Below are 25,711 nucleotides of genomic sequence, written 5' to 3' on the forward strand. Positions count from 1 at the left end.
ACACCTAAACACAACCGGATGTGACGATGTTTCCTGGGTGCGTTCGTTTTAAGCTCCAGCTACCGTAGAGTCCTATATATTCTAGAACGTTCTGTTATTTTTCTTTACTGCAGGTAACAAAACGAGCGCACCCCATTTCTCACGTCCGTTGATCTTGTAACAAGCGTAAAGGACATGTTGAGGTTCACGCTTGTTCACTTTGAAACACCATAGTCCCTCCCCCCTGCATTATAAACAGTTTTATCTTGACATTACCTGTTTTGGGTAACATATCTGTTAGCCAAAATGAAGAGTAACAACATACAATATTTACTGAGCCTTGTCCCAGGGAAACAAAGTCTAGGGACGTACAGGTTTCTCCCCATCTTCTTCTGCATCGGAGGCGCCATGGAGTGGATCATGATCAACGTGAGGATAGGAAAAGAGACTTTCTGTGAGTGTGAATCTAGTTCGTTTCTAACATTTAAACTTCGTGTTTAAGCTAGCTGACGTTAGCATGACAGTGACATCTGTTTGCTCATTGCCTTGGTATGTGAGTTATATGATGAGTGTTAAAGGCTTTTAAATGTAAATAAGAGCATTAGCCTACATATAACATGATTCTGTTTACGTGACGTAGATTGCCATGTTGCACGTTTAATTAACGTGCAGTCTGTTTACAGTTGCCTAGGACTGTGCTTGTCTGAATATGTGGCACAAAGCAGCCTTGTTGACATTTCACATGTCCTCAAACTTTCCTCTCCTCCCCACTCTCATTAGGAAATATTGAAAAATGGAGAGAAAGGTGGAAAAAGTATTTATAAATACACACAGCACAGTCAGTGGGTCCGACTATGGCAGTGCATGTACAGCTGCTTACAGAAAAAATAAAATCCACAATATAGCTTTACATTCTCTCAGTGTTGATAATTAAATATATTACAACAAAAATCCCAGATGATATTGTTATAAAAGTACCCCTCAATTAGAAATGTTACAGAATTGTATGTACCCAACGAACTGAATGCACTTAAAGCAATACATAGTATTTGTTCAAATTAAATGTGGTCCCTTTCAATATGATTTATTGTTATAAATATTTATTATAATATAACTTTATATTAAATAATGATGTGTCCAGCGCTTCATATCACATATTGATATTTCTGTAGCAACCCATGTAGAGAGTTAAATGCTACTGGATCCCTCAAACATATTTAAAAAGGAAAATGCACCTTATGTGTACTCTCATTGAACTCGCATTCATTTATTCCAGATGTGCTCAAATGTGCCAATTCAGCAGAACTAAAAGGATTCAAAATTCTTTGGTGTTTAAAAAAAACACCAAAAGAGGTGGGGGGAAAAGCTGCCCTGCATATTTTATCCTGTAGTTTTCCAAAGCCAGAACAGACTTCCATCTGTTATTTTCATTCCTTGAACCCGTAGCCTTTTCTGGAGTTGCAAACTTTTTTTATTTTGCAGAATAACTCATATGTATGTTTTTTTCATAGAAGAACATTTAACTCGACAATCAAGAAAAAGCATGTGGAATGTCTCATTGTACTTTCTTTATTCTGTTTTCTTTCCAGATGATGTCTACCGAAGAAAACAATCGGAACGGGACTATGAGAAGAAGATCGCTGATGGTTTAATAGTTCTTAATGAGCCTACACCCAAGTGACCGATGGCCAGACTAAATGTGGACTTGCTGTGTCACCTAAGGACACATTATTGGACTCTCGCTCCCTACTTGTTTCCAACAGGCTGGAATGGACTTCATAGCATGTAACAACAACCATGTGAAAGTTATGAGTGAAAGGCTTATGGAGAAACATGCACGTTTATTGCTATTATCTTCAGATTAAGAAAACATTTGCAGTAATAATAATAATGGTAGCTCAAATGAAAGAATGAAATCATCTCCAGAATGGCTATAGGATACTGAAGTTAAATTCTTAAAACATTGCATAGCACCTGCTCAAACAAAACAGCCAAGCCAAATTGTACTTAACGAAATTATCTTCTGTATTTAAAGACATCTTGGATTATTTTGCACACGTGTTAGATAATGGTTGATAGCATCCCAAAACACAAGCTCTTTTATACCCTTGTTTAAATCCTGACGTTCTGTAACATTACATTTATATGGACTTGCACTGTAAGCATTGTGAGTATATCAAATTGAAATTAAGAAACACATTTTGCAAACAATATTTTTTGTATCTTTATATCTGCATGTTTAATTTGACGCAGATCTTCCTCAGAAGGGCTTACCACCGTCAAAAGCATGTTTTGGTCATTTCAGTGATACCATCCGATAGGGAGGGCCTGCAGGCAGATGAAGCTATCGGGGTGCTCAGACAGCACCACAGGGTTCCCGTCCAGCCTCACCTCGTCCATGTTGGTTCGGATGTAATAACTGGAGTTCCCTCTGCAGAACGTCTCATCTGTTATTGTTGAGATCTTGTTGTTCTGCAGAACAGACACAGGACACCACAATATTGGCCCAGCAAGTAGCTACTACTGTTGGCAATACAAACACAAATAAGTTAATTTCTTAGTAATTTGCTGTGATTTCATTGTATTGCAGATGAACTTACATGCAGGTGCACAACCTGAAGAGACTCTGGAAGTTGGGGCACAGCTGTCAGTTCATTGTTTCCAAGATAAAGATATGCCAGTCCTGTGAGTTTCTGCAACAACAAAAGACCACTATTTCAGACTGCCTGCTGTATCAAACTTGCAATGTACATAATGTTTGTAATATTTTAACTTGGGATCTTACTTTAAAAGCAGTTGCCTTCACACCCTGGGTTTTAAGCTGGTTGAAATTGGCATTGAACAGAGTCAGCTTGGCAGGCAGCATAGGCAGTTTAGTCAGTTTGTTTTCTACAAGAATGAGCTCCTCAAGAAGTAGAAGTTTTGAAAAAGCTCCATCGTCTATCTCAGTGATGAGATTCCCAGTTAAGTCAATTGTTTTTATGGTGGCTGGAGTATAAAACAAAGAGAGATGACTTGAAAGATCACATTCACTGAAGAGTTAACTAAACTATAATGACTTGTATTTACCCATGTCTGCAAAGTCTTGGTTTCTTATTTTTGTGATTTTGTTGAAACGTGCGTAGAGATGTGCTGTTTCTTTTGGCAATGCTGGGACTGCTGACATTTCAGGGAACACCTCCTCACAGTAAACTGATCCAATCAGGCAAACGCAAAGCAGACATGTTGGCATGTCTGAAAAGATCACATGTAATAGGTTTCAGCAATGTGATGGCAGCTTCAAGCTCAACACACACAGTTTCGATGGGGACACTTGATCGACCCAATTATTACATAACACTGCTTTAGCTACATTTTCCTAAAAATACAAATGCTCCAACAACTATTGCATAATAAACATTGAAACAGTTGTTCAAAACGATTTATTCAATTTAAAGAAACCTTACCAACAGCTTTTGGAGCTGCTGCTGGGTCAGTGACAGAGTCTTGAACAGTGTCATAGTCTGGAAGGTTTGCAGTGTCTTTCTGTAAAAAAGAGAACCCCTTATAGCAGCTATACTTTCCCTTACAACTCAAGAGGACTATGCATTAGTTCTACCAACTTATTAACAGTGTATACACCTTTAAAGATAAAATTACCTTAGGTCTTCTGACTTCCATGTATTTGTCTTTTGCTGCAGTAGACAATATCCATGGCAGTAGTATGGATGTAAAAAATAAAGTCCTTAATTGCATCATTGTCTCTTAGTTGGTGTCGAGAGAAGAGAGTGTCTGTCAGCAAGCTGGGACCTGAGTTATATGTGAGCAGGAAACATTTCCTTCCAGCTTTTTATGTAGCTGCCAGTAAGTAAGAAAATGAAGCAAAGTTTAACTCAATACATGCTGCGTTAGTGTTGCTCTCAGTCGTCAGGGCATTTCTAAAGACTATATACTGTACTTTTTGAAAGGATTTTTTTGTGATTTATGAAATTATTTTGCAAAGCAAGCAACTTACTGGAAAGAGAAAACTATTTTAAGGTATGACTCAGTTCAATCACCAACAAAAACAAAACAGATAATGCACTCTTTAGCAGAGGGCTGTTTCTCTATTATAAGGGACATGTACAGAATATGATCAACATTTCTGTATTGTCCTGAAACAATCAATTAATTGATCGACAGAAAATGAATCAACAAAATCAACAGTACAATCTTTTAGATTCTTTATTGTGCAAAACCACTCCACATCACTGTTTACAGCCTTTAACATTAGAGGATTGTTTTGTTTCAGTTTTATTAAATGATTATTTAAATATCTGTAAGTATTTAGACTGTTGTTTGTTCTCTGTTGGCTCTGGGAATGTTTCACTATTATGACCTTTTTTAAACTATAATTTAAAAAACTGAAACATAAACCATAATGAAAATGATCATAATTTAGATCCCTAATGTCACTCGGGTAAAGAACAGAAAGTCATATTAAGGTTTAGAGATGTTTTTTCTATGGCTTGTGCTTCAGACAGATCAATCATGTTAAAGAGTCTATGAATGTAGGCTCACTGGGCTAGTGTTTGAGCAAAACAGAGGTTACAATTGTGATTGACCTTAACGTTTGACCTTGCTGTGCAGGATGAAAGCAAAAATAACTGTCTTACATGTAGAAAGAGCCATGCTAATAATAAAATGTAACCGTACAATTATAACCAATAAGTGTCTACCAATTTCCTGCACAGCATTCTGTATAGTTATGTAAGGTATATAAATGCGGCAGACAGCTCTCATGTTCAAACACACAACATAAATAAATCTGATATCTTTGAAAATACTTATTGTAATTTTGTCTAGAGTTTAACCAAACCAGGGAGCCGTTGCCAGATAAAGATCCGCATTAACGATAATATGCGTTTTTTGCTGTAATGAAGTGTGGAATAAAAATCGTCATGTAACCTTGTTGTTCGAATAAATCTATAATGAAAATGGTTATGTCAAAGCCCACCAGATAAAACAAATATGGCTTAAGCGCACATATAACTTGTGCTTTTTATTATATTTTACAGTAGGCTATATTCATTATCTTATTTAGCTTATGAGCAGGAGTAGCATTACGTAAGGCAGATGTGCGGTGAGAAAAGAGGAAACAGAACGGGTAGTGTAGCGGAAGTGGTACTGCCCTGAACGATACGCTGAGCGAGACGGAGGACGGAGGCTAAATCGTCCAGAGAGAGAAAAAAAAAGCAGGACTAAAAGTCACCAATATTGTAAGTGTAAGAACATCGCACTTATGTAAGGCGCAATATAAGAGCATATTTTCATTCGTAGCTTAATGTTAGAATGGCGTTTTCATCGTGTCTGGTTGAATCCTGCTGAGAAGCCATCATGATAGCGAGCTGGGTTTGTGAAAGGCTAACGGTTTAGCGCGCTGGCTAGCAGCTCATGCTAACCAGCAAGCTAACGGACGGTCGGATTCCGTGACACTTTGTTCTGACAGGCTCGTCAGCCTAGGCGGGCCGTGATACAGCTGCTAAACATGAATTACACGTGAAAGTAACGCGTTAGAGTACACAATTGTGTTTTCTGTGTATAATACCAAAATGGCAAATGCCGATTGCCAACACCCTAACCGTGTTTTTTAACCGAAAGTCAGTCGTTGCTTTTGTTGGCCTAGCGAACGGACGTTACCGTCACACTGTAACGCTACATTTTAAGACGACGCTAGCTAGCAAATGGTTAGCCACTCCTCCACTCGCTGTGCGTATTCATTAATACGACGGATGAGAAATAATAACGGTATCTAATTATGTTAGGTGTCATATTTGTATTGTCCAAAAGTAATTATTATTCTGATCGGTCGCACATTGCAAGCTATATTTGATATCGGTTAGCACAATGTACCGCTCCGCTAGCGTTGCTAGCAACATAAAGGGAGGGCATTAAAACCTGACCCGTGAATGCTTCGCTTGGTGTACTAATTGTCGATTTAAACGACATTTAAAAGAGCCACTAAAACAGTTTTGTTATTTATATTTTACAATATGGCAGTTGTTGATACTGTGAGTGGATTTGATTTAGTCACATTAAATCTAATTGGGGTTAAGGACTAGGAAGGATTGACAAACGCTAGCTAGCAGCTAGCCTTAGCCAGTGATGTGTATGGTTGACCCACTTGCCATGGGGCCCAGTTTGCAATGCTTATCCTCACTTTCCTTTGAATCCAATGGTAACCTCTCTTAGAAGCCAAAGCAAAATAACTTAATAATACAAGTTAAAAGAAAAACTAAATGCCAATGTGAGGTCTGTTAACATTTCCCCCTGTTTTTTGATTAACTATACACAACACATCCTAATACTGTTTTTCTTCTCCACCAGTCTAGAAAATGGATAAGAACGACCTGGTACAGAAGGCCAAGCTTGCCGAGCAGGCTGAGCGCTATGATGACATGGCTGCATCCATGAAGGCGGTGACAGAGCAAAATACGGAGCTGTCAAATGAGGAGCGCAACCTTCTCTCGGTTGCCTACAAGAATGTGGTAGGAGCACGCCGCTCATCCTGGCGTGTCATCTCCAGCATTGAGCAGAAGACAGAGGGCAATGAAAAAAAGATGCAGATGGCGCGCGAATACCGGGAGAAGATTGAAGTTGAGCTGCAGGATATCTGCCGTGATGTGCTTGTAAGGATTTTGTATTTTTTGTTTTGTAATTCAATACATAATCATTCACATGTGAAAATGGCGCTTGTTTGAAATTGATTCTGAATATCACATAACTAAACTATTTTAACTTTTGTTTTCAGGGGCTACTGGACAACTTTCTCATTACCAATGCAAGTGCTGCCGAGAGCAAGGTGTTCTATCTGAAAATGAAAGGCGACTATTATAGATACCTGTCTGAGGTCGCTTCTGAAGATAAAAAGAAGGGTAAGGACATGCTTAGCATAAGAGATGTGTTCACGGACCATGTGCCTACAGCTGCATTAATACAATTAATAACAAGGGGTCAAATCCCTATATGAAAGGGATCAGTGGGGGTGATTATCCCCAAGTCTGCAGTTTCTTTCCCCCACATGTAGCATTTTTCAACTATATATTTTTGTTCTTCTCTTTCACTATGAAGATACCGTGGAGAATTCCCAGCAGGCGTACCAGCAAGCATTTGACATCAGCAAGGAGGAGATGCAGCCAACACACCCCATCCGGCTTGGCCTGGCCCTCAACTTCTCGGTCTTCTACTATGAAATCCTCAACAACCCGGACAAGGCTTGCAGCCTGGCTAAGGCGGTATGGACTGAAGCCCAATGTCATAATTTATAAATCCTTTACAGGTTTACTGTGAATAAGATTAGAAGGCAATATTATATTACAATGTTGCTGGATTTTTTTTAAACATTTGAATAACAAGTGTAATATTTGTTTTTCAGGCATTTGATGACGCCATTGCTGAACTTGACACTTTGAACGAGGATTCTTACAAAGACAGCACCCTGATCATGCAACTACTAAGGGATAACCTGACTGTGAGTTTTAAGCACCATACTGTTTTGTCTCTCATTGATTCTACTGTATTACTCGCAGCTAATTATAACATTATTTTCTTTCTCTGTTACCAGCTGTGGACATCAGAAAACCAAGCAGATGAGGGAGAGACTGGAGATGGGGAAAACTAATGGAATTGCACTGTTAATCCACCTACACTCTTATCTTAAACACAGACAGCTTATATACATCCCCCTCCACTCCATCAGCTCCTCCCACTTCTGTATGACAAGCAGCCTGAATTGCTCCTGACCAACTAGTTTACCCCTCTCAGTTCACTGTTAGGTGACAGGGTAATTTTTCAGTTAGCAGATTCAGTCACTTTGTGGAAACATGTTGTATTGATTAGTGAGTCCATGTTGCTGTTGTTTTTTGTCGGCTTTTGTGTGTATGTCTGTATGTAGTGAGAGAGCATGTATGAAAAGATGTGAAAGATTGTGTGTATGTGTGGTGGTCTGGGGGGAGGGGGGTGTTGTGAATTCTAATCGTCCTTCCAAATCCCTTTGTCCCAGCTAGTTTGTTGTGCATTTTTCATCCCTTTTTTTTTGTTATTTTCTTATTTGTGATTCCTCATGATATTTACAGGTTTTATTGTATGGTAATTAAACTGGCAGTTGATTTCCACCAATCACTGTGATGGTAGGCGTCCCATTTGCTTCTCAATCCCAAAACAGTTTTTGTGTTTGTATTTTCAGACACTCGTACAATCCTGTATTAACAACTAACTGCAATTCTGCTGTGGGCTCATACAGAAAGGAGGCAGGCTGTATTGTGACACTGACATATTGGTGTAAGGCTCCTTGATCATGTTCACAAATTCACAGTTTCAAGGGACCCCTTAAATTGTCATGTTAGATTTGTCAGACATCATACATTCCACATGAATTAGGCTTTTGGAAAGGCAGTGCTCCTGTTTTTTTTTTTGGAACTAAGTATGGATTGTCATTGTAGTTTTACTCACTGTTCAGGTGCTGCTTGATCTCAGTACAATGAAAATTGTATGTGCGTTAATGTGGTACCATGTATTTTGCAAGATTGACTATCATCTGTATGTAAAACCTAAAGTAACCTTTTATTGATGTTAATTGAAAATGTCTTACCACACTGTATCAACCCTGCTTGCAAAATATTCCTCTTAAAGCGGTTGTTTTCTCCAACAAAAAAATCTGTGCCTGGCTTTCTCTTGCAGCATCTGTGGCTGCATCTGCTTGTTGTTTTTTAGAAATATCAAAGGGAATTAGTTAAGACCAGACAACCTAAATTGCTAAATCTTGACAACATTTTTTTTACCCAGGTGCATCTCTCTGCTGTTAAAGATAGCTTGTGTTAATGATCGCCTCAAATCAGGTCTAATTTGGAGAGGCCAAGTCCTTCACTTAAGGAAAAAAAGCTCAGTGTCACAATACCATTTATCACCACTACATTCCACATATTGTAGTTGAAGACACCATTCCACATTATTGCTGACCGTCTGTTTACTCTGACAATGCTCCAATGAATTGAAATAATCTTGTCGGGGGGGGGGGGGGAAAAAAAAATCATGTCAATTTATTATTATGCTTGATGAAAATGCAGTTAGTGAATGTGGAACGAAGCCTGTCTGTATATCAGGTATTTACTTGCTTTGTTTTTACAAGTCTTATGGCTAAACATTTGCTTCTGTAACAGTCTATTACCCAGTGCACACACACGTGGTTGTGAAAATTTAGAATAGCTCTAAAAAGCAATGAAGAAATGGAGATAAACAATGGTTGGTGTAATTCTAGCTTTGTGTTTATGTATCTTAAAACCATTCTAGTTTCACTATACATGTAAGAAATAGAAAAAGTGTCAAAGAACATTCAGTGAAATAAAGTTTCGTTTAAGATAACAGGCAAATAACGTCTTCATTTTTGTTCACAGGGAATATTAATATGATTTAGTAAAGATACCTTAAATTCACTGAGTTTTCGTGACGATGTATAATTTCAGTCTGGGCCTTGCAAACATCCAACAGGGGGCGAAACAAGAGATTTTAATACTTTTTATATACAAGAACTAGTTTTCATCGCGGAGTGTCACGCCTGTTAACATATGCCCCCTCACACAGCTTAATTGAAATGACGATACGCGGAGGAGCACTGCAGGTGTTCCACGGTCATAATTAAACGAAAACAACCTACCGCCCATGTGGAAAGTGTTGAACGGCGCTCGCAACCTGCTACTCTGAAAATCATACTTCAGTATTCCGAAGATTGGCTATTTAAAAGCTGTAAGTAACGTTAACTTTTAAACATTTTTTAAGTCAACTGTCTTATTGAGATTGTATGCCTTCACCTCTACTTAATATTAGCTAATATTGGCTTTAAAAGTGCTGTAAGAAGTGGTGCAAATGTAGCTAACTTTAGCTAGCTCTAGTTACTTAGTGTTTTTGGTAACTAATTAAATATTTTATGAACTTTTAATTAATGCATTGCTGAATAGACCTTTTTGATAGTCCTAAATTTGTTCATTAATGCCCTGCCATATTGAAACACATTTTTGGATACAATTTAGAAAAATGCTAATTTGGCTGAGGTGTTTGGGCCATGGGGTTTGGGCTCTCGCCATCTTTTGAGAAGTATATGGCCACGCCCTCTCGCGTCATAATTATGGGGAAATAAATCATTTTGATTAAACATTAATTGCTTTAACTTTCAGAATGTAGTATAATATAGCCAACGAGTTATTAAAGGAAGACCATTTTATACTTCCTGGTTATAAGATGGTAAAATTAACCACAAAACTTCCCTAACACCTTTGGGTATAACTGACCTGTTAAGGTTGTACTCACCTTTTGAGTTGGAGACGTTAATATATTGCTAAAATTGCACAGATTAAGATTAGAAAATGGTCATATTAAAATGTGTTTCTAATATAGAAGTTGCCTTAGAATTAGTTTAGAGTTGAATCATAACAAGTGGTATATGGTAACCTTCTTAAAGTTGGAAATGGATCAAAAGCTGTTTTATTTAGGTTTGCAGTGGATATAACTTGGTTTTTATAAACGGGCAACACGGAGAATGTAGTCTGCATACGCGTCAATGCAATACTCATAACATTCTTCTTTCTCTAACTAGCACTAACACTCAAGATGAGCAGCGGTGGACAGTCGTACCCCCTCGCCTCTCTCTATGTAGGCGACCTGCATTCAGATGTCACGGAGGCAATGCTCTACCAGAAGTTCTCTCCTGCTGGACCCATCATGTCCATCCGTGTGTGCCGTGACATCATCACCCGCAGGTCTCTGGGATATGCATACATAAACTTCCAGCAACCAGCTGATGGTAACGTACCAAGTTTAAACTCTATTTTTAGAGAGGAGGAAAATGAATACTGGGCAGCACCATTTTTTTATTACAAACATGAGCTGCATTTTTTTATGTTTAAAATTAAACAAGAAACTTTATTAACTTAAAAATGTATAACAAATAAAGGGAATTTTGTAATTGGTATTATGATTTTTCTGGGGATAAGGGTGCAAATAATAATGTAACTGTCAAAATGGGATAGGAATAAGTGTTGCCCAATAAAACATCCCATGTTTTGTTCTGAATTGTGAATGTTGCTTATTCGAAAGCAGTATGGTGAAAAGTCCTGAACCTTTTAACGTCACAAATACAGAAATGGGAGAATTATTGTATTTAACATTTGAGTGAAGCATAAATAGCATCTTTAGTATCGAGCAAAACCACATCACAGACATGAATTATTGTGTGATATAAATTCTCAACTAATGTTGCTTAACCGATTTGATTAAAGGAAGTTCAGTCTTTAATAGAGCTGTGATATAGATTTGCATGAGGAGCCGTGGTGCTTTATGAAACATTTGATGAAATATAAAAAGGGTTATTAATTTCAGTATTTTTATTTTAAAGCCGAGTGCGCCCTGGATACAATGAACTACGATGTCATCAAGGGTCGGCCTATCAGAATAATGTGGTCTCAGCGTGACCCGGGACTCAGGAAGTCTGGCGTGGGAAACATCTTCATCAAGAATATGGACGAGTCTATTGACAACAAGGCTCTGTATGATACCTTCTCAGCCTTTGGCAACATTTTGTCCTGCAAGGTGAGTTGCCTGGGTCATTTTCTAGGTATTAATTATTTTCATTATGCAATATTGGAATAATACGTTTGAATAAAACAGTAGGGTGGTGCAGTACACTTTAAATGAGTGGCACAGCATTAAAACGGATGATCACTGCAAAGAACCATTAAAGTAAACAATATTGACAACATTTTTATCACAGTTTGCTTAGAATATTGTCTTTGGATGACTACATTTTCTAAAACAATAACATGATGATCATATTCTGACACAATAGATCTGTTCAATCAGTTTGTAATTGTAACGATCGCCTGGCCCAGTACAAGACTACACTAGGTGCTTATTCTTTCTGAAATTGATGCATGATTTAAAGCCTTTGTCTTGTAGGTTGTTTGTGACGAGAAAGGGTCCAAAGGTTATGGATTTGTTCACTTTGAGACTCAGGAGGCTGCAAACCGGGCCATTGACACCATGAATGGGATGCTGCTGAATGATAGGAAAGTGTGAGTAAACTACCAGAGTCTAAAAGGTGGTGAAAATGTGACCTAAAAAAGTAAATTCAGGCAAAGACTAGTGCAGATTATGTATGTGTGTTTTTAACTTTATAAACTGTGAATGAATGCTGGATGACGTGTTTTTGTTTTTTGCTCAGTCAAAAGACAGGTAAACAATTGGAATCTGGCAATGTCAACCCAATGGCCAATTTGCTGGGGCGAACATGTCAGTTGTCCCATCTTAGGTCAGTTGATAGGTAGGATCTGTGTCGAGGTGTTTTGTCTCTGTTGTGATTTGAGGATTAAACAGGCAAAGCATGATCATCAGAAAGCTCTCATGTCCATGCAGAGTAGGTGTTTCATTCATAATGGAAAGAGAAGTGTTCATTCATCTGTGAACAATATTTACAGGAATAATCACTTGTGATAAAACAAATAGAAAAGGTGTGTGACAGTTTAGTCTATATATCGTTCTATTTTCTGATGCTTGTCCTTGTCTGCTATGTCCTTATTTGATGCTGTGTGCTTAAGCCAAAGATGCACCTTTTTTGAAAGTTGTCCTTCTTTATTGTCCCCTTGGTGATGGGTTGGATTTTCTTTGTAGTTTTGTTGGCCACTTTAAGTCTCGCAAGGAGAGAGAGATGGAGTTTGGAACCCAAGCGATGAAGTTCACCAACGTCTACATCAAAAACTTTGGTGAAGAATACACGGAGGAGAAACTCAAGGAAGTCTTTGCGACATTTGGTAAGAAAGTACTTTTCTTTAGAATCATTTCTGTTTTGCTCTCCCACTCACTTAGAGGCCTGTCTGTTATGTATTGACTGCCACAGTTGGTATTAGATTTGCTTTACTGTAACTTAGTCGATCAGATAGTCACAGACTGTTCTGTGCTCTCAGGCAGGACTCTCAGTGTGCGGGTGATGAGGGATGACAGGGGCCGTTCCCGAGGCTTTGGCTTTGTGAACTACGCTAACCATGAGGATGCTCAGCAGGTAACATGTGCCAAGTTTTCACCGTCCATCTAGATCTATAGATACCTGCCAACACTAGCCGCTCATTATTTTGACTTCAAGGCAGCATTGACTTGTAACAAACACACCAGGCAGCATCGATGTGCAGCTCAAAGTGAGCTTCAAAGTGTGTCACACCCACAAGCTAAAGAACTCTTGTCTGTCGCTTCTTATTACTTTTTTCCTTTCACCCACATATAATCCCCTTCATAATTATCAACATTTGTGTCTTACCAAGCCAATAGTCCATGTCTGACTCCACTGCTTGGCTTCCGCACAACGTATACAAAAGTGAGGCTGCTACAGCGGCCACAGTTCTTTGCAATCGCAACAATGCATATAAATATGGCTGCTGCTCTGACCATCCTGCTCTGTTGATCTGAATAGGAACATCTGTCTGCTCTCTATTTCTACAAGACAGACAACACGTAGAATCTCAAACATGTTGATGCTCCTCTTGTTTGCAGGCAGTTGATGATATGAATGGAAAAGATATCAATGGGAAGACCATCTTTGTCGGTCGTGCTCAGAAGAGACTGGAGCGCCAGGGAGAGCTCAAGCGCAAGTTTGACCAGATCAAACAGGATCGCATCCAGCGCTACCAGGTGCTGCTGCAGTGTGCATCTGGGCCCAGACATTTGAAGGCCTTTTAATGGTTTTACCTCAAGTGGATATTTTTATAGAATATTGGTTAAATACTTGTAAAAAAGGTAGTGGATGCCTTACCTGAATTGTTGTGTATAAATGTTAACTGATGCATCATTTGCATGTAAGCAGATAGATGACAAAATGCTAGTTTAAATATTCCTGTGTATGTTTGTCAAAAAAGATATAAAGAGAACAGAAAAGAGATAGACAAAATGGTTGGGAAGCATAAAATGTAGTTAAGCTTACTCGTTCTGATTCCAGGGGGTGAATCTGTACGTGAAGAACTTGGACGATACCATAGATGACGAGAGGCTCGGGAAAGAGTTTGCCCCTTACGGCACCATCACCAGTGCCAAGGTGATGAGATTCACACACGTGACAATCATTGTGATTTTACTGTTGATTTATCAGAGGTAGGAATACAACTTAATACTACTAGACAGTAAAAGCCCGACCATTAAACCTTAAAGCGATACACCATCAATTGTATTCTCCCAGAATGAAGGACTCACTGCCCATTGCAGGAGAAAGCTGTCCTTTTGCACTGCTAGTTACAATGCGATAGAGCATCAAACATCACTGTGGAGGATGGCATTATCTTCTGAATTTCTTAAAGCATTTCCACAAGACAGTCCACTTTTACATAGATTTGTATGCGCTTTATAATGACTAATTTTAAACGTGCGGCCTGCCAGGCATAAAAATCATTTTTATTTTCTAATATTTATTCTCATTTGTCTTTTTCACAAACGTTGTGAAAAAGTTGAACATAAGCAGGTTTTATGCAGTGAGGCTTGATGGAGAGGAGGGCAAATTATTGAGGTACTTTTGTATGGACTTATTATTCTTATAACGAAAGGCTCGTTTGTGATCTGAAAAAGAGCTTCAGGGTGGGTTGTGAGGATTTGGGCCATCCTGGTTCTATTCACAACAATCAATCAACTGCTTAAATTCAGGTCTGGAATAAAGGATTAGACATGGCATGGAAAAATGTCATATAAAAGCTTAAGGAGTATAAATCAGTGTCCTACAAAGAAACGAGCCCAAAGATATTTCCTTTAAAGTCATTAAGCCAGCAAATAAATGGAAACAGGAAATGTCTAAGGGTAGGAGAGTTTGGCAGGGCTTTAACAGGCAAAACAACATTCAGTGAATAATTTTTCAATATTTTTGAGTCGCATATTCAAGTCTCCTCTGCTTTTGCCACAAGGTCTTAAGTAGGTCAAGTTCCTGCAGTGGCGTCAGAGTCACAACTCCTGATTTCTGTGTCCTGTCTCAAGTCTACAGCCCTGATGTAAAGCGTCTTAAACATTTCTTTTTTTCCCTGCAGGTCATGACAGATGGCTCCCAAAGCAAGGGCTTTGGCTTTGTCTGTTTCTCCTCACCCGAGGAAGCAACAAAAGCAGTGACTGAAATGAACGGGAGGATTATTGCCACCAAGCCACTGTATGTGGCTCTGGCTCAGCGGAGGGAGGAGCGTAAAGCGATCCTGACCAATAAATACATGCAGAGGATCTCCACAATAAGGACCATGCCGAGTCCCATCATCGACTCATACCAGCAGGCCGGATACTACATGACTGTGCCTCAGGTACGGACCGTTATACAGTGAGAACAGAGAGCGACTGTGATATTCATCATGTGGAACATCACCAAAGCTTTTGGAATTATTTTCAGTACCTTCTCAATTAAGCCACAACATTTATTTAACTTTTTCATACATGCAGCCAATAATGTTTTAATAATAATCCGTCCTAATTGTTCATTTTTGCAAGGCCACAAGTAGTTTAAAAGATGGAAATGTAATCAAACCAACCAAAATATTGCAGCAAAATGTTCACCTCTAAAACCAAGATATCTATTTGATAGATTTTATGCACATTTTCCACCAGCCATAAACTCAATTGGGATTCAATAACCATAACACTTGGAGGTTGTGGATAAAGAAATCACTGTGCACCTCTGTCATTTCAGTTATTTTTTTTATATATTGTGATTCAGAGGTTGACCTGCAACGTGTTTCCATACATTTTTTCCCTAGCAGCCTCCCACACGCTCTTTCTACAGCCCCAATGCTGTCAGCAACATGAGACCAGTGCCGCGTTGGACCGGACAACCACAGAGACTGCAGGGTGAATGGGTTTCATTTGATTTATGGTGACATGGATGCATATATGGATACATGTAGCATGTGTGTAAATGTTGTATTCTTTGTTTTTAGGCCCCTACTCGAACCAGTTTGTTGGACCCTCTGTTCCCCGGCGTGGACCGACCCCCATCGCTACGGTCAGGCAGGCCTCCACTCAGGCTCCACGCATCATAAGCTGCTCACATAAGACCAGTAAGTTATGTATGTATTACAGCACGATGAACATCCTTCTTAAAATGTGCCATTCACGTACATTGTAAAACCACATTTTTTTTGTTGCTGTATTTAGATAACATCGGCACCCAGACCCAGGGAGGGCGCACTGATGTGGCTGGTATGACCAGAGGAGGCCAGTACAAGTACTCAACTGCAGTGAGAAACGTCCAGCAGGTTGTTAATATACCACAATCCATGGCAAGAATACAGGTACTGCACTGTTCTCTAATCCTGATACTCAATCAGGACCAGGAAGTACATCACTGTTTCGGTTTACCAGCTGTTTCTGGAGCCCTGGAGTGGAGTGCACCAGCTGGGTGTAAAAAAGTAGGTCTTAACTCTAACGTCGGGCTTAGCTACGTCCGACTTAGTGATTTGAATTTACACCGAGTGCACCAAGCCTGACTAGTCACGGTCGTAGCTGCGCCTAGTCTTAAGATGCGCGTCCACGTCAATACACGCAAAACAATAATTGTTGCCAAGCAACCTGCGTCTACATAATTTAACACTCGAACTTCTCCATTCAAAGCGAGCTGTACACTTTAAAAAAAAGGCCCCCTTAGAGTAAGATCTGAGCGCAATCAGCACCTGCAAGGTTGGGGAGAGCGCCGCATTTCGGTCTGATCCATGCTGCAGGTGAGGGGAGATCTCCTCGATTAATTCATAAAGGGCTTGTTTGCCGAAACGAAACCTCTATCAGCTCACTGTCCGAATAGATGTCCAGTGGGTTTGTTCAATCACGGACGACTCTTTCTCCTCTTAATGCCCTTTCGTTGTTAAACATGTAAACAAGATGCACTGCCATCGTTATTTTTCTTCTTGCCTGTTTTACGTTACTATGGATACTAGTCTGTCTTTCCGATTTACGCCTGCTCCATACTAGGCGTAAAAGTTACACCCAGGCGCAACCCATACAGGGCTTAAGTCTAAGTGGTGCACTAGTCATAACTTTAGTTTGGTCTTAACCTTCGGTTCTACGTCGGACGTAGAGTTACGACCAGTCTTAGCTGGTGCACTCCACTCCTGTACCCTGGAAAGTTCTCTTGGGGGGAAATTATGTTTCAAGTGATGTTAACCTGTTTCACGCCTTCCCCCCGGTACCGGGCGGATAAACGCGTCATTTGCAGGAAACAACGTCTAAGGAATCTTAATATTGAATAAAACTATGAATGTGTTAAATCCATGTAACGGGAAGAAACTCAGCTAACTGATCTTTTTAATTTTTTTTTTCAAAAAAAACCCACAATGCTAGCACTCAGCCTCTGAATTAGCCTCGATCGAAAAAACGGGACCGACAAAGGCACATAAACTCACTCAGAACTCCCTTATTACTTATCCTAGATGCACAGCCAAACACTATTTTTTGGTGTCCTGGAGACACTGAATCTAACGGTGCCCACCTCAACACTCAGTGATAAACATTCGCGACGCTATCAACGAAAGCGTACATCATCACATGTGGAGCCAAGAAGCTAAACATGTAAATATGGCTCACCTTGGTCAAAAGGTCTTCAATGGCATTAAAACGATAAAAAAACGATGCTGCAGTTAATCCATAGGTTCATCCTATGTGTCTGTGCCTTCTTTGAAATTATTTCTGATAATCCATAAGCAATACAACTGCGTTTTAGTTTCCAAACTCCAGAAGGAGACATTCCTCCAGTTTAGTTTCGCTTTCCACACGCGAAGCGGCAACATTTTTTCTTTATAATGTGTGTCTATGTGAGTCTCCTCCTTCGATTCTATTGGCTCTAACGGTCACAAGGGTATGTCAACCAACCAGATCGAGCAAGGGGGGCCAGAGATAGGTCAAATCCACCCAAATGACCCCAGATGGCCCAGTTTTTGGCTAAATCTCTCTAAAAAGGTCAAATTTCACTTGTTTTGCATCAATCTTGATACAGGGTACTTATTATATGTTGTACTTTGGATTCCTAAAGCTTTTAGTCTACTAACCCATCATCCAAGGGTAGTTTTCACTATCTGTAAAAAATAATTTTTGGACGGACACTATAATTTACAGTTTTTTACTATGTAAAATCTGAATTTTCTTTAAAATAAAAAACATTTATATTGATTCTGACACTTCTACATCCAACTCACAGGTTTATCATTACTTTGAGAAAAGATTATTAATTTAACCCTTTTAGAAGGGAAGATATGGTCATTTGTTCTGGGAATGTCATTTTCGAGCCTGAGACCTGAAAAACAGGCTCAGAGTGGAACAGGTTAACAAAAACAACATTTTTTTATCCAAGCAATGTTTATTGCATAATTATATACAGTACGTTATAGGATTATAATTATTGTTGCTCTCATGTGTTACCTGCTGAAAATTAAGCGGGTGAATGTGAAGCTATTTTTATTTTATATAGCCATACTTTATATATTATTTTGAATCTTGCTGCATTAAAATCCTTAATGTAATATCACCATTTATTTAATTATTCAAATTGTTTGTAATCTGACGCTGTTAAATATATGTGGTTGAGGAAGATATTTGCCCCTGAGATGCAGACACTGATTGACAGTGATTGTGAAAAGGCGACAGTTTGCAGCTGTGTTAAACTCGCTGTCTTCAGGTTGTTCCTGCGCCGATGATGGAGCCACCGCCCGTGCACTTTGGAGGCCGTGAGCCGCTCACCGCCTCCATGCTGGCTTCAGCTCCACCCATGGATCAGAAGCAGCTCCTCGGTGTGCCATGATTTCATTCTGCCTTTGTTCTTCTTTGATGTAGATTGTGTGAGTGCGTTGGGTTGCTAATCTCTCTCGCTGCTGTGATTCACAGGAGAGCGACTGTATCCAGTGATCCACTCCCAGCACCCAAACTTGGCTGGAAAAATCACAGGCATGCTGCTGGAGATCGACAACTCTGAGCTGCTGCACATGCTCGATACTCCCGATTCCCTGAATGCTAAGGTATCACTACGTCCACTTGTTGTCTTGCTATTACACAGCTGGCATTAAGGACTACTGCAGATTACAGGACTTGTGATTGTTGTTATGATCTGGTCATTTTCTCTTTAGTTCTTTAGACCAAAGGTTGGCACTCAATCAGAACTTATGCTCGTTAGGACAGGTCGGCCTACAGTATGTCATACAAAAATCAAAGTGTGTTATTTAATAAAAAGTTATTTAAAAAGTCATGTAATCAGGGATGCAAACTTGTCACCTTTTGGCGAAATTCGCCGTTTTGATTCCAAAATAGGTCGTTTGTGTGATTCATGTAGATCTGCAATAAAAATATTTTTGGGGTATGGGGGGGGTCTGGGACCCGGAGTAATCTGCGGCCGCGAGCTGTTATGTGCCATCATGACACGCATGGTGTTCTTTTTTTATATATTATAATGAAGCGCGAGCACAAGTCTTCCTGCCTGTCGGCTCTGCTCATGGATGTATAATAAGGCTCTGCTGCTCCGGGATGAGGGTCTAGCTTCAGCAGCTACATTACCTACGGTGCGTTCGTTAATATTAACTGTGAGGTCCAGAGTCACTGTGGCACAGACTGGACCGCTGGTGAACAGCTGTTAGAACGGGCCTGTCGGAGCGGCAGAGCGTGATGTGCACTGAAAAGTGTTTCTGTCGCAATATTATTTAATGAATCGTTGAGCTAGCTAACTAGCATACATTGTCACTATCTGCTAACGTTAGCTTTAGCCTTCGTTTTCAAATAGTTTCTTTCATAGCCTATAAACGGCGTGGTATAAGTATATATCGTGTACTTGAGTAAAAGTAGAAGCACTCCGATCTTGTACTCGAGTAAAAGTTGAAGTACTCAGATATTGTACTCGAGTAAAAGTTGAAGTACTCAGGTCTTGTACTTGAGTACAAGTAGAAGTACTCAGATCTTGTTCTTGAGTAAAAGTAGAAGTACTCAGATCTTGTACTTGAGTAAAAGTAGAAGTACCAGAGTGTAGGAATACTCTGTTACAGTAAAAGTCCTGCATTCAAAATGTTACTCAAGTAAAAGTAGAAAAGTATCATCATCAAAATATAGTTAAAGTAGCGACAGTAAAAGTAGTCATTGTGCAGATTGGTCCATTTCAGAATAATATATATGATATGTTTTATAATGATTGTTCATTAAAGTGTTCTCAAAGCTGGTAAAGGTGCAGCTAGTTTGAATGACTTTGTATACTGCAGGGTAGCTTGTGAATTTACTCCAGGTGGAACTAAAGTCTGATTTAACACTTGATTATATTTCACATCATTCATCCACATCTGTAAAGTAACTAAAGGTATTAAATACATGTAGTAGAGTAAAAGTACACCATTTACCTCTGAACTGTAGTGGAGAAGAAGAACAAAGTAGCAAAACATTGAAATACTTAAATAAAGTACAAGTATCTCAAAATTGTACCCAAGTATAGTACTTGAGTTTATGAACTTCGTTACTTTACACCACTGGCTATAAAGATAGAAAGACAGCCTTGCACAGAGGCATGAAAATACATTTTCAAAATGCTCAACAGTGCTGCCAAAATTATAAACTGACTGCTACACAATTAAAATAAATGCTTAAATATATTTCTATTAGATGTGACTCTTTGGCATTTCTGTTATTATTAACTGCTTTATTTGTTCTGACTGCTAAAATCCTCTGTTATTCCTCATTTTAAAGCCGATATTCCGTGGGGTCGGGGGGCTCGGATCCTTGTCACCTTTTTCATACCTGATGAGTTTGCATCCCTGTGTAATAGAAAGGTAATAGGATAGTTTACATAAGAAAACATTTTAAACATAAAAAGGTCATAGTATAGCATGTCTTTTAAAATGGTTAAAAATCAAAGGTGTAGTATAGCATGTCATGAAGATGATAATAATAATACATGTTATTTGTAAAACACCTTTCATTGCTAAAAGCAATCCCAAAGTGCTACAAGAGGCGTAATAGAAAGAAAAAAGAAAAACACAAGTTTAATCAAAGGCTTTTTTTTAAAGAAAGGTTTTTAGGCCTTTCTTAAAGGAGTCAGTGGTCTGTGGAGGGAATATTTATAGATATCTAAATAAATCATAGTGTTAATATAGTATGTTATTATAGTACTATGTAATAAAAAAGTAATGTTATAAAAAGTCATAGTACATTATGTAACAGAGAAGCCTCAAAAAAGGTCAAACAAGCTCAGTTGAGCTAAGTTGTTCCTCACTTTTGCTCAGGTGGACGAGGCGATTGCCGTCCTGCAGGCCCACCAGGCCAAGGAGTGATCTCCTACGAAGTGAAGAAGCGCTTTCAGGTTAGCAACATCTTCCTCTTCCTTAGTTCGAAGACATTTTCAGGGTTCTTACGGGTGCTGGAAATCCTTGAAAATGCTTGAAATTGTAAGAGGTGTTTTCAAGGTTTTGAAAAGTGCTTGAATTTTGGGAATGGTGCTTGAATTTGGGATAAAGTGCTTGAAATTGTAAATGCTTTACTTCGCTTTTTAGATTAAAAGAAAATGAAGAAGTCGGAGCGCGCTTATTTGCTTCGCTTTTACATAAAACAGCTCCGCTCTGGCCTTCCCGCGCTATGCGCGTGACCTGCAAGTGTTTTTGTTACGTGTGACCTGGGCATTCTGATGAGAGTGATAGAAGACAGTATGCCAGGAGGTTGCAGTTTCAACGAGCGTTGGCTAGCAGAAGACAAATACAAGCCATGGCTAAGACGAGGGTCAAGCCCACGAGTTGCCTCCTGCAAAGTTTGCAAAAAATAACGATGGGAGAGTCTGCGCTGACGAGCCACATGAAAGGTACGCCGTAGTAGAGCATTTTAGATTAGGCTAACGTTGCATGTTACGTTTGTTTAAGCTAACGTTAGCAAGCTGAATAGCGAACTCGATGAGAGATAATAATAATTGCAGGGGACAATCATTTCAAAGGAGCGTACCTATGTTATGGGCGTTACAGTGTTCAGAGGATGAAGCACCCACTGTTGTAATTCAACCCAGTCTAACGGCATTTCGTGTTATAGTCACGAAATATAATCTATTGATTCGACACAGAGCGATTTTAAAAGCAATGTATTTCTACTGGTAGTATGTTTCGTGCCTAAACCAAATGTGACTTGCTCTAGTGTGTGTGTGTGTGTGTGTGTGTGTGTGTGTGGTGTGTTGTGGGTGTGTGTGTGTGTGTGTGTGTGTGTGTGTGTGTGTGTGTGTGTGTTGTGTGTGTGTGTGTGTGTGTGTGTGTTGTGTGTGTGTGTGTGTGTGTGTGTGTGTGTGTGTGTGGTGTGTGTGTGTGTGTGTGTGTGTTGTGTGTGTGATGTGTGTGTGTGTGTGTGTGTGTGTGTGTGTGTGTGTGTGTGTGTGTGTGTGTGTGTGTGTGTGTGTGTGTGTGTGTGTGTGTGTAAACTGAGGATTTGACCGCGTCGCTATAGTTGATACTTTTAGAAACAGGCTTTTATATCAAATCTTGAAGTATTATACAAGTAAAACTACATTTTTCTTTAATCCCATGTAATTGTAGAATGAACACAGTCTTCCTTTGAAGATGTATAAGTCAGGTGTCTTGAGTAGTCAAAATTACTTACAAATCATTGTCAGGGATGCAAACTTGTCACCTTTCGGCGAAATTGGCCGTTTTGAATCCAAAATAGGTCGTTTGTGTGATTCATGTAGATCTGCAATAAAAATATTTTTGGGGTATGGGGGGGGTCTGGGACCCGGAGTAATCGGCGGCCGCGAGCTGTTATGTGCCATCATGACACGCATGGTGTTCTTTTTTTATATATTATAATGAAGCGCGAGCACAAGTCTTCCTGCCTGTCGGCTCTGCTCATGGATGTATAATAAGGCTCTGCTGCTCCACGATGATGGTCTAGCTACATTATCTACGGGTGCGTTCGTTAATATTAACTGTGCGGTCCGGAGTCACTGTGGCACAGACTGGACCGCTGGTGAACAGCTGTTAGAACGGGCCGTTCAGGTGTTCAGAGCAGTGCACCCTGTCGGAGCGGCAGAGCGTGATGTGCACTGAAAAGTTTTTCTGTCGCTATATTATCGTTGTCGAGCTAGCTAACTAGCATACATTGTCACTATCTGCTAACGTTAGCTTTAGCCTTCGTTTTCTAATATTTTTTTTCATAGGCTATAAACGGAGGTGGTATAAGTATAGATCTTGTACTTGAGTAAAAGTAGAAGTACTCAGATCTTGTACTTGAGTAAAAGTAGAAGCACTCAGATCTTGTACTTGATTAAAAGTAGAAGTACTCAGATATTGTACTTGAGTAAAAGTAGAAGTACTCAGATATTGTACTTGAGTAAAAGTAGAAGTACTCAAATCTTGTACTTGAGTAAAAGTAGAAGTACTCAGGTTTGAGTAAAAGTAGAAGTACCAGAGTGTAGGAACAATCCTGCAATCAAAATGTTCCTCAAATAAAAGTACAAAAGTATTATCATCAAAATATAGTTAAAGTAGCGACAGTAAAAGTAGAAGTACTCAGATCTTGTACTTGAGTAGAAGTGGAAGTACCAGAGTGTAGGAATACTCTGTTACAGTAAAAGTCCTGCATTCAAAATGTTACTCAAGTAAAAGTAGAAAAGTATCATCATCAAAATATAGTTAAAGTAGCGACAGTAAAAGTAGTCGTTGTGCAGATTGGTCCATTTCAGAATAATATATATGATATGTTTTATAATGATTGATCATTAAAGTGTTCTCAAAGCTGGTAAAGGTGCAGCTAGTTTGAATGACTTTGTATACTGCAGGGTAGCTTGTGAATTTACTCCAGGTGGAACTAAAGTCTGATTTAACACTTGATTATATTTCACATCATTCATCCAGATCTGTAAAGTAACTAAAGGTATTAAATACATGTAGTAGAGTAAAAGTACACCATTTACCTCTGAACTGTAGAGGAGAAGAAGAACAAAGTAGCAAAACATTGAAATACTTAAATAAAGTACAAGTATCTCAAAATTGTACCCAAGTATAGTACTTGAGTTTATGAACTTACTGAAGTTACTTTACACCACTGGCTATAAAGATAGAAAGACTAAGCCTTGCACAGAGGCATGAAAATACATTTTCAAAATGCTCAACAGTCCTGCCAAAATTATAAACTGACTGCTACACAATTAAAATAAATGCTTTTATATATTTCTATTAGATGTGACTCTTTGGCGTTTCTGTTATTATTAACTGCTTTAGTTGTTCTGACTGCTAAAATCCTGTTATTCCTCATTTTAAAGCCGATATTCCGTGGGGTCGGGGGACTCGGATCCTTGTCACCTTTTTCATACCTGATGAGTTTGCATCCCTGATTGTACACATTTGTAAATATTATTTTCCACTTGTTACCATTGTAAGTCTATTTTTATGCAGCTCTGCGTGATTTTGTGGCTACAATTCAGGCTAATACGCTACCAGAGGTGGAATAAGTACTCAGATCTTGTAAGTACCAGAGTGTAGGAATACTCTGTTACAGTAAAAGCCCTGCATTCAAGTAAAAGTAGAAAATAATTATCATCAAAATATAGTTAAAGTAGTCATTATGCAGATTGGGCTATTTCAGAATAATATATATGATATGTTTTATAATAATTGATCATTAAAGTGTTATCAAAGCTGGTAAAGGTGCAGCTAGTTTGAATGACTTTGTATACTGCAGGCTAGCTTGTGAATTTACTCCAGGTGGAACTAAAGTCTGATTTAACACTTGGTTATATTTCACATCATTCATCCACATCTGTGAAGTAACTAAAGGTATTAAATACATGTAGTGGAGTAGAAGTACACCATTTACCTCTGACTTATGTTTACTGCCAACCTAAAAGTACCTCAAAAATAGTAATCAATAATGTATTGAAAAGTTATTTGGCTGATTGTTTTATATTGGCTCAGCCAGGTTATATGGGATGCCCAGTCTACGTACAGATGGGTCACTCATTTTGAAATATTAAACTTGGTTTTCTTTTCTTTAATTTTTCATCCTCATGTAGAATGCTATTATGAAACACACATTTGGTTGTTTATAGCATAAAGAACATCTGATTTAATGCGAGGTAGGGAAATAATCATTTGAGTATAAGTATGTGTATATAAATATGTAATTTACAACAGCTGTAAGATGCTTGAAAAGTGCTTGAATTTGACTTTGGAAAATGTGTAAGAACCCTGCATTTTCCGCAGGAGAGGATTCTTATGGTGCGTTCACACCGGACCAGAAAGCTGCTGTGTTCACGGTTTAGTTCATACATTCTTAGGTTTGCAGTTCATGTTTTATCATTGGCATAATCATTATCTTTTCGTGGACAAACATTGCCAAGACCCTCACGCCCAAATCCCAAAAGCTACTGCAAGTATCTGCAACAGTCATTTCTTCAGTTACCAGTTTCCTGCGTTTTACCCTTCAGGCGAAAGCACATCAGCGAGCTAGGACTTTTGGTTGTTGTTAAATGTAGCCTTTGTTACGCTGGTCCAGAAACATTGCTGCACATGTTTCATAAACAGTTTGCTGATTTGCCGACATCAAATGTTGCCACTAAAGACTAATAATCTTATTTTTTCCAGATGTCAACAACTTTCTGGAGGAGGGGGAAAAAACAAAAAAAAACAGTAAAACTTTGAAAACTAAAAAAAATTGATAGAAATATTTGAAATATTAAAACTATTTTGTTGTTGCAATACCTTTTGTTAGAAGATAAAGTTCAAAGTATATGCAT

General features: G+C 38.9%; 4 protein-coding genes across 12 annotated transcripts; 3 read left to right on the plus strand and 1 right to left on the minus strand.

Annotated features, from left to right (window-relative positions):
* The first annotated feature begins 125 nt into the window (after nt 1-125).
* LOC117479511 (small integral membrane protein 4) lies at nt 126-1,991 on the plus strand. The gene is made up of 2 exons (XM_034126517.1): nt 126-433; nt 1,569-1,991. The coding sequence occupies exons 1-2, from the start codon at nt 286-288 to the stop codon at nt 1,658-1,660; spliced, it is 240 nt and encodes a 79-aa protein (XP_033982408.1). The 5' UTR covers nt 126-285; the 3' UTR covers nt 1,661-1,991.
* Nucleotides 1,804-4,880, minus strand: ognb (osteoglycin, paralog b). The gene is made up of 6 exons (XM_034126514.1): nt 3,619-4,880; nt 3,426-3,504; nt 3,049-3,213; nt 2,765-2,967; nt 2,580-2,672; nt 1,804-2,451 (listed from the first exon to the last, which is right to left on the minus strand). Exons 1-6 carry the CDS (start codon nt 3,715-3,717, stop codon nt 2,281-2,283), a joined length of 810 nt encoding a protein of 269 aa, XP_033982405.1. The 5' UTR covers nt 3,718-4,880; the 3' UTR covers nt 1,804-2,280.
* A 170-nt stretch (nt 4,881-5,050) lies between these two features.
* Nucleotides 5,051-9,357, plus strand: LOC117479510 (14-3-3 protein beta/alpha-1). Its single transcript, XM_034126516.1, has 6 exons — nt 5,051-5,216; nt 6,325-6,626; nt 6,749-6,872; nt 7,069-7,232; nt 7,373-7,468; nt 7,562-9,357. The coding sequence occupies exons 2-6, from the start codon at nt 6,333-6,335 to the stop codon at nt 7,616-7,618; spliced, it is 735 nt and encodes a 244-aa protein (XP_033982407.1). The 5' UTR covers nt 5,051-5,216; nt 6,325-6,332; the 3' UTR covers nt 7,619-9,357.
* Nucleotides 9,358-9,603: 246 nt separating this feature from the next.
* On the plus strand, nt 9,604-25,702 carry LOC117479506 (embryonic polyadenylate-binding protein-like). 9 transcript variants are annotated; one of them, XM_034126494.1, is made up of 17 exons: nt 9,604-9,738; nt 10,586-10,792; nt 11,384-11,577; nt 11,944-12,059; nt 12,209-12,295; nt 12,655-12,794; nt 12,948-13,042; nt 13,528-13,665; nt 13,970-14,065; nt 15,039-15,299; nt 15,750-15,840; nt 15,930-16,058; nt 16,147-16,283; nt 18,656-18,767; nt 18,862-18,992; nt 21,231-21,307; nt 25,560-25,592. In XM_034126494.1, the coding sequence occupies exons 2-16, from the start codon at nt 10,600-10,602 to the stop codon at nt 21,276-21,278; spliced, it is 1,968 nt and encodes a 655-aa protein (XP_033982385.1). In that variant the 5' UTR covers nt 9,604-9,738; nt 10,586-10,599; the 3' UTR covers nt 21,279-21,307; nt 25,560-25,592. The 9 variants fall into 9 exon arrangements, with proteins under 9 accessions (XP_033982385.1, XP_033982383.1, XP_033982386.1 ...); XM_034126492.1 differs by lacking the exon at nt 21,231-21,307 and having other exon boundaries at nt 25,560-25,702; XM_034126495.1 differs by lacking the exon at nt 21,231-21,307 and having other exon boundaries at nt 15,930-16,049; nt 25,560-25,702.
* The last annotated feature ends 9 nt before the right edge of the window (nt 25,703-25,711 follow it).

Source organism: Trematomus bernacchii, unplaced genomic scaffold (assembly GCF_902827165.1).
Source record: "Trematomus bernacchii unplaced genomic scaffold, fTreBer1.1, whole genome shotgun sequence".
Taxonomy (NCBI): Eukaryota; Metazoa; Chordata; class Actinopteri; order Perciformes; family Nototheniidae; genus Trematomus; species Trematomus bernacchii.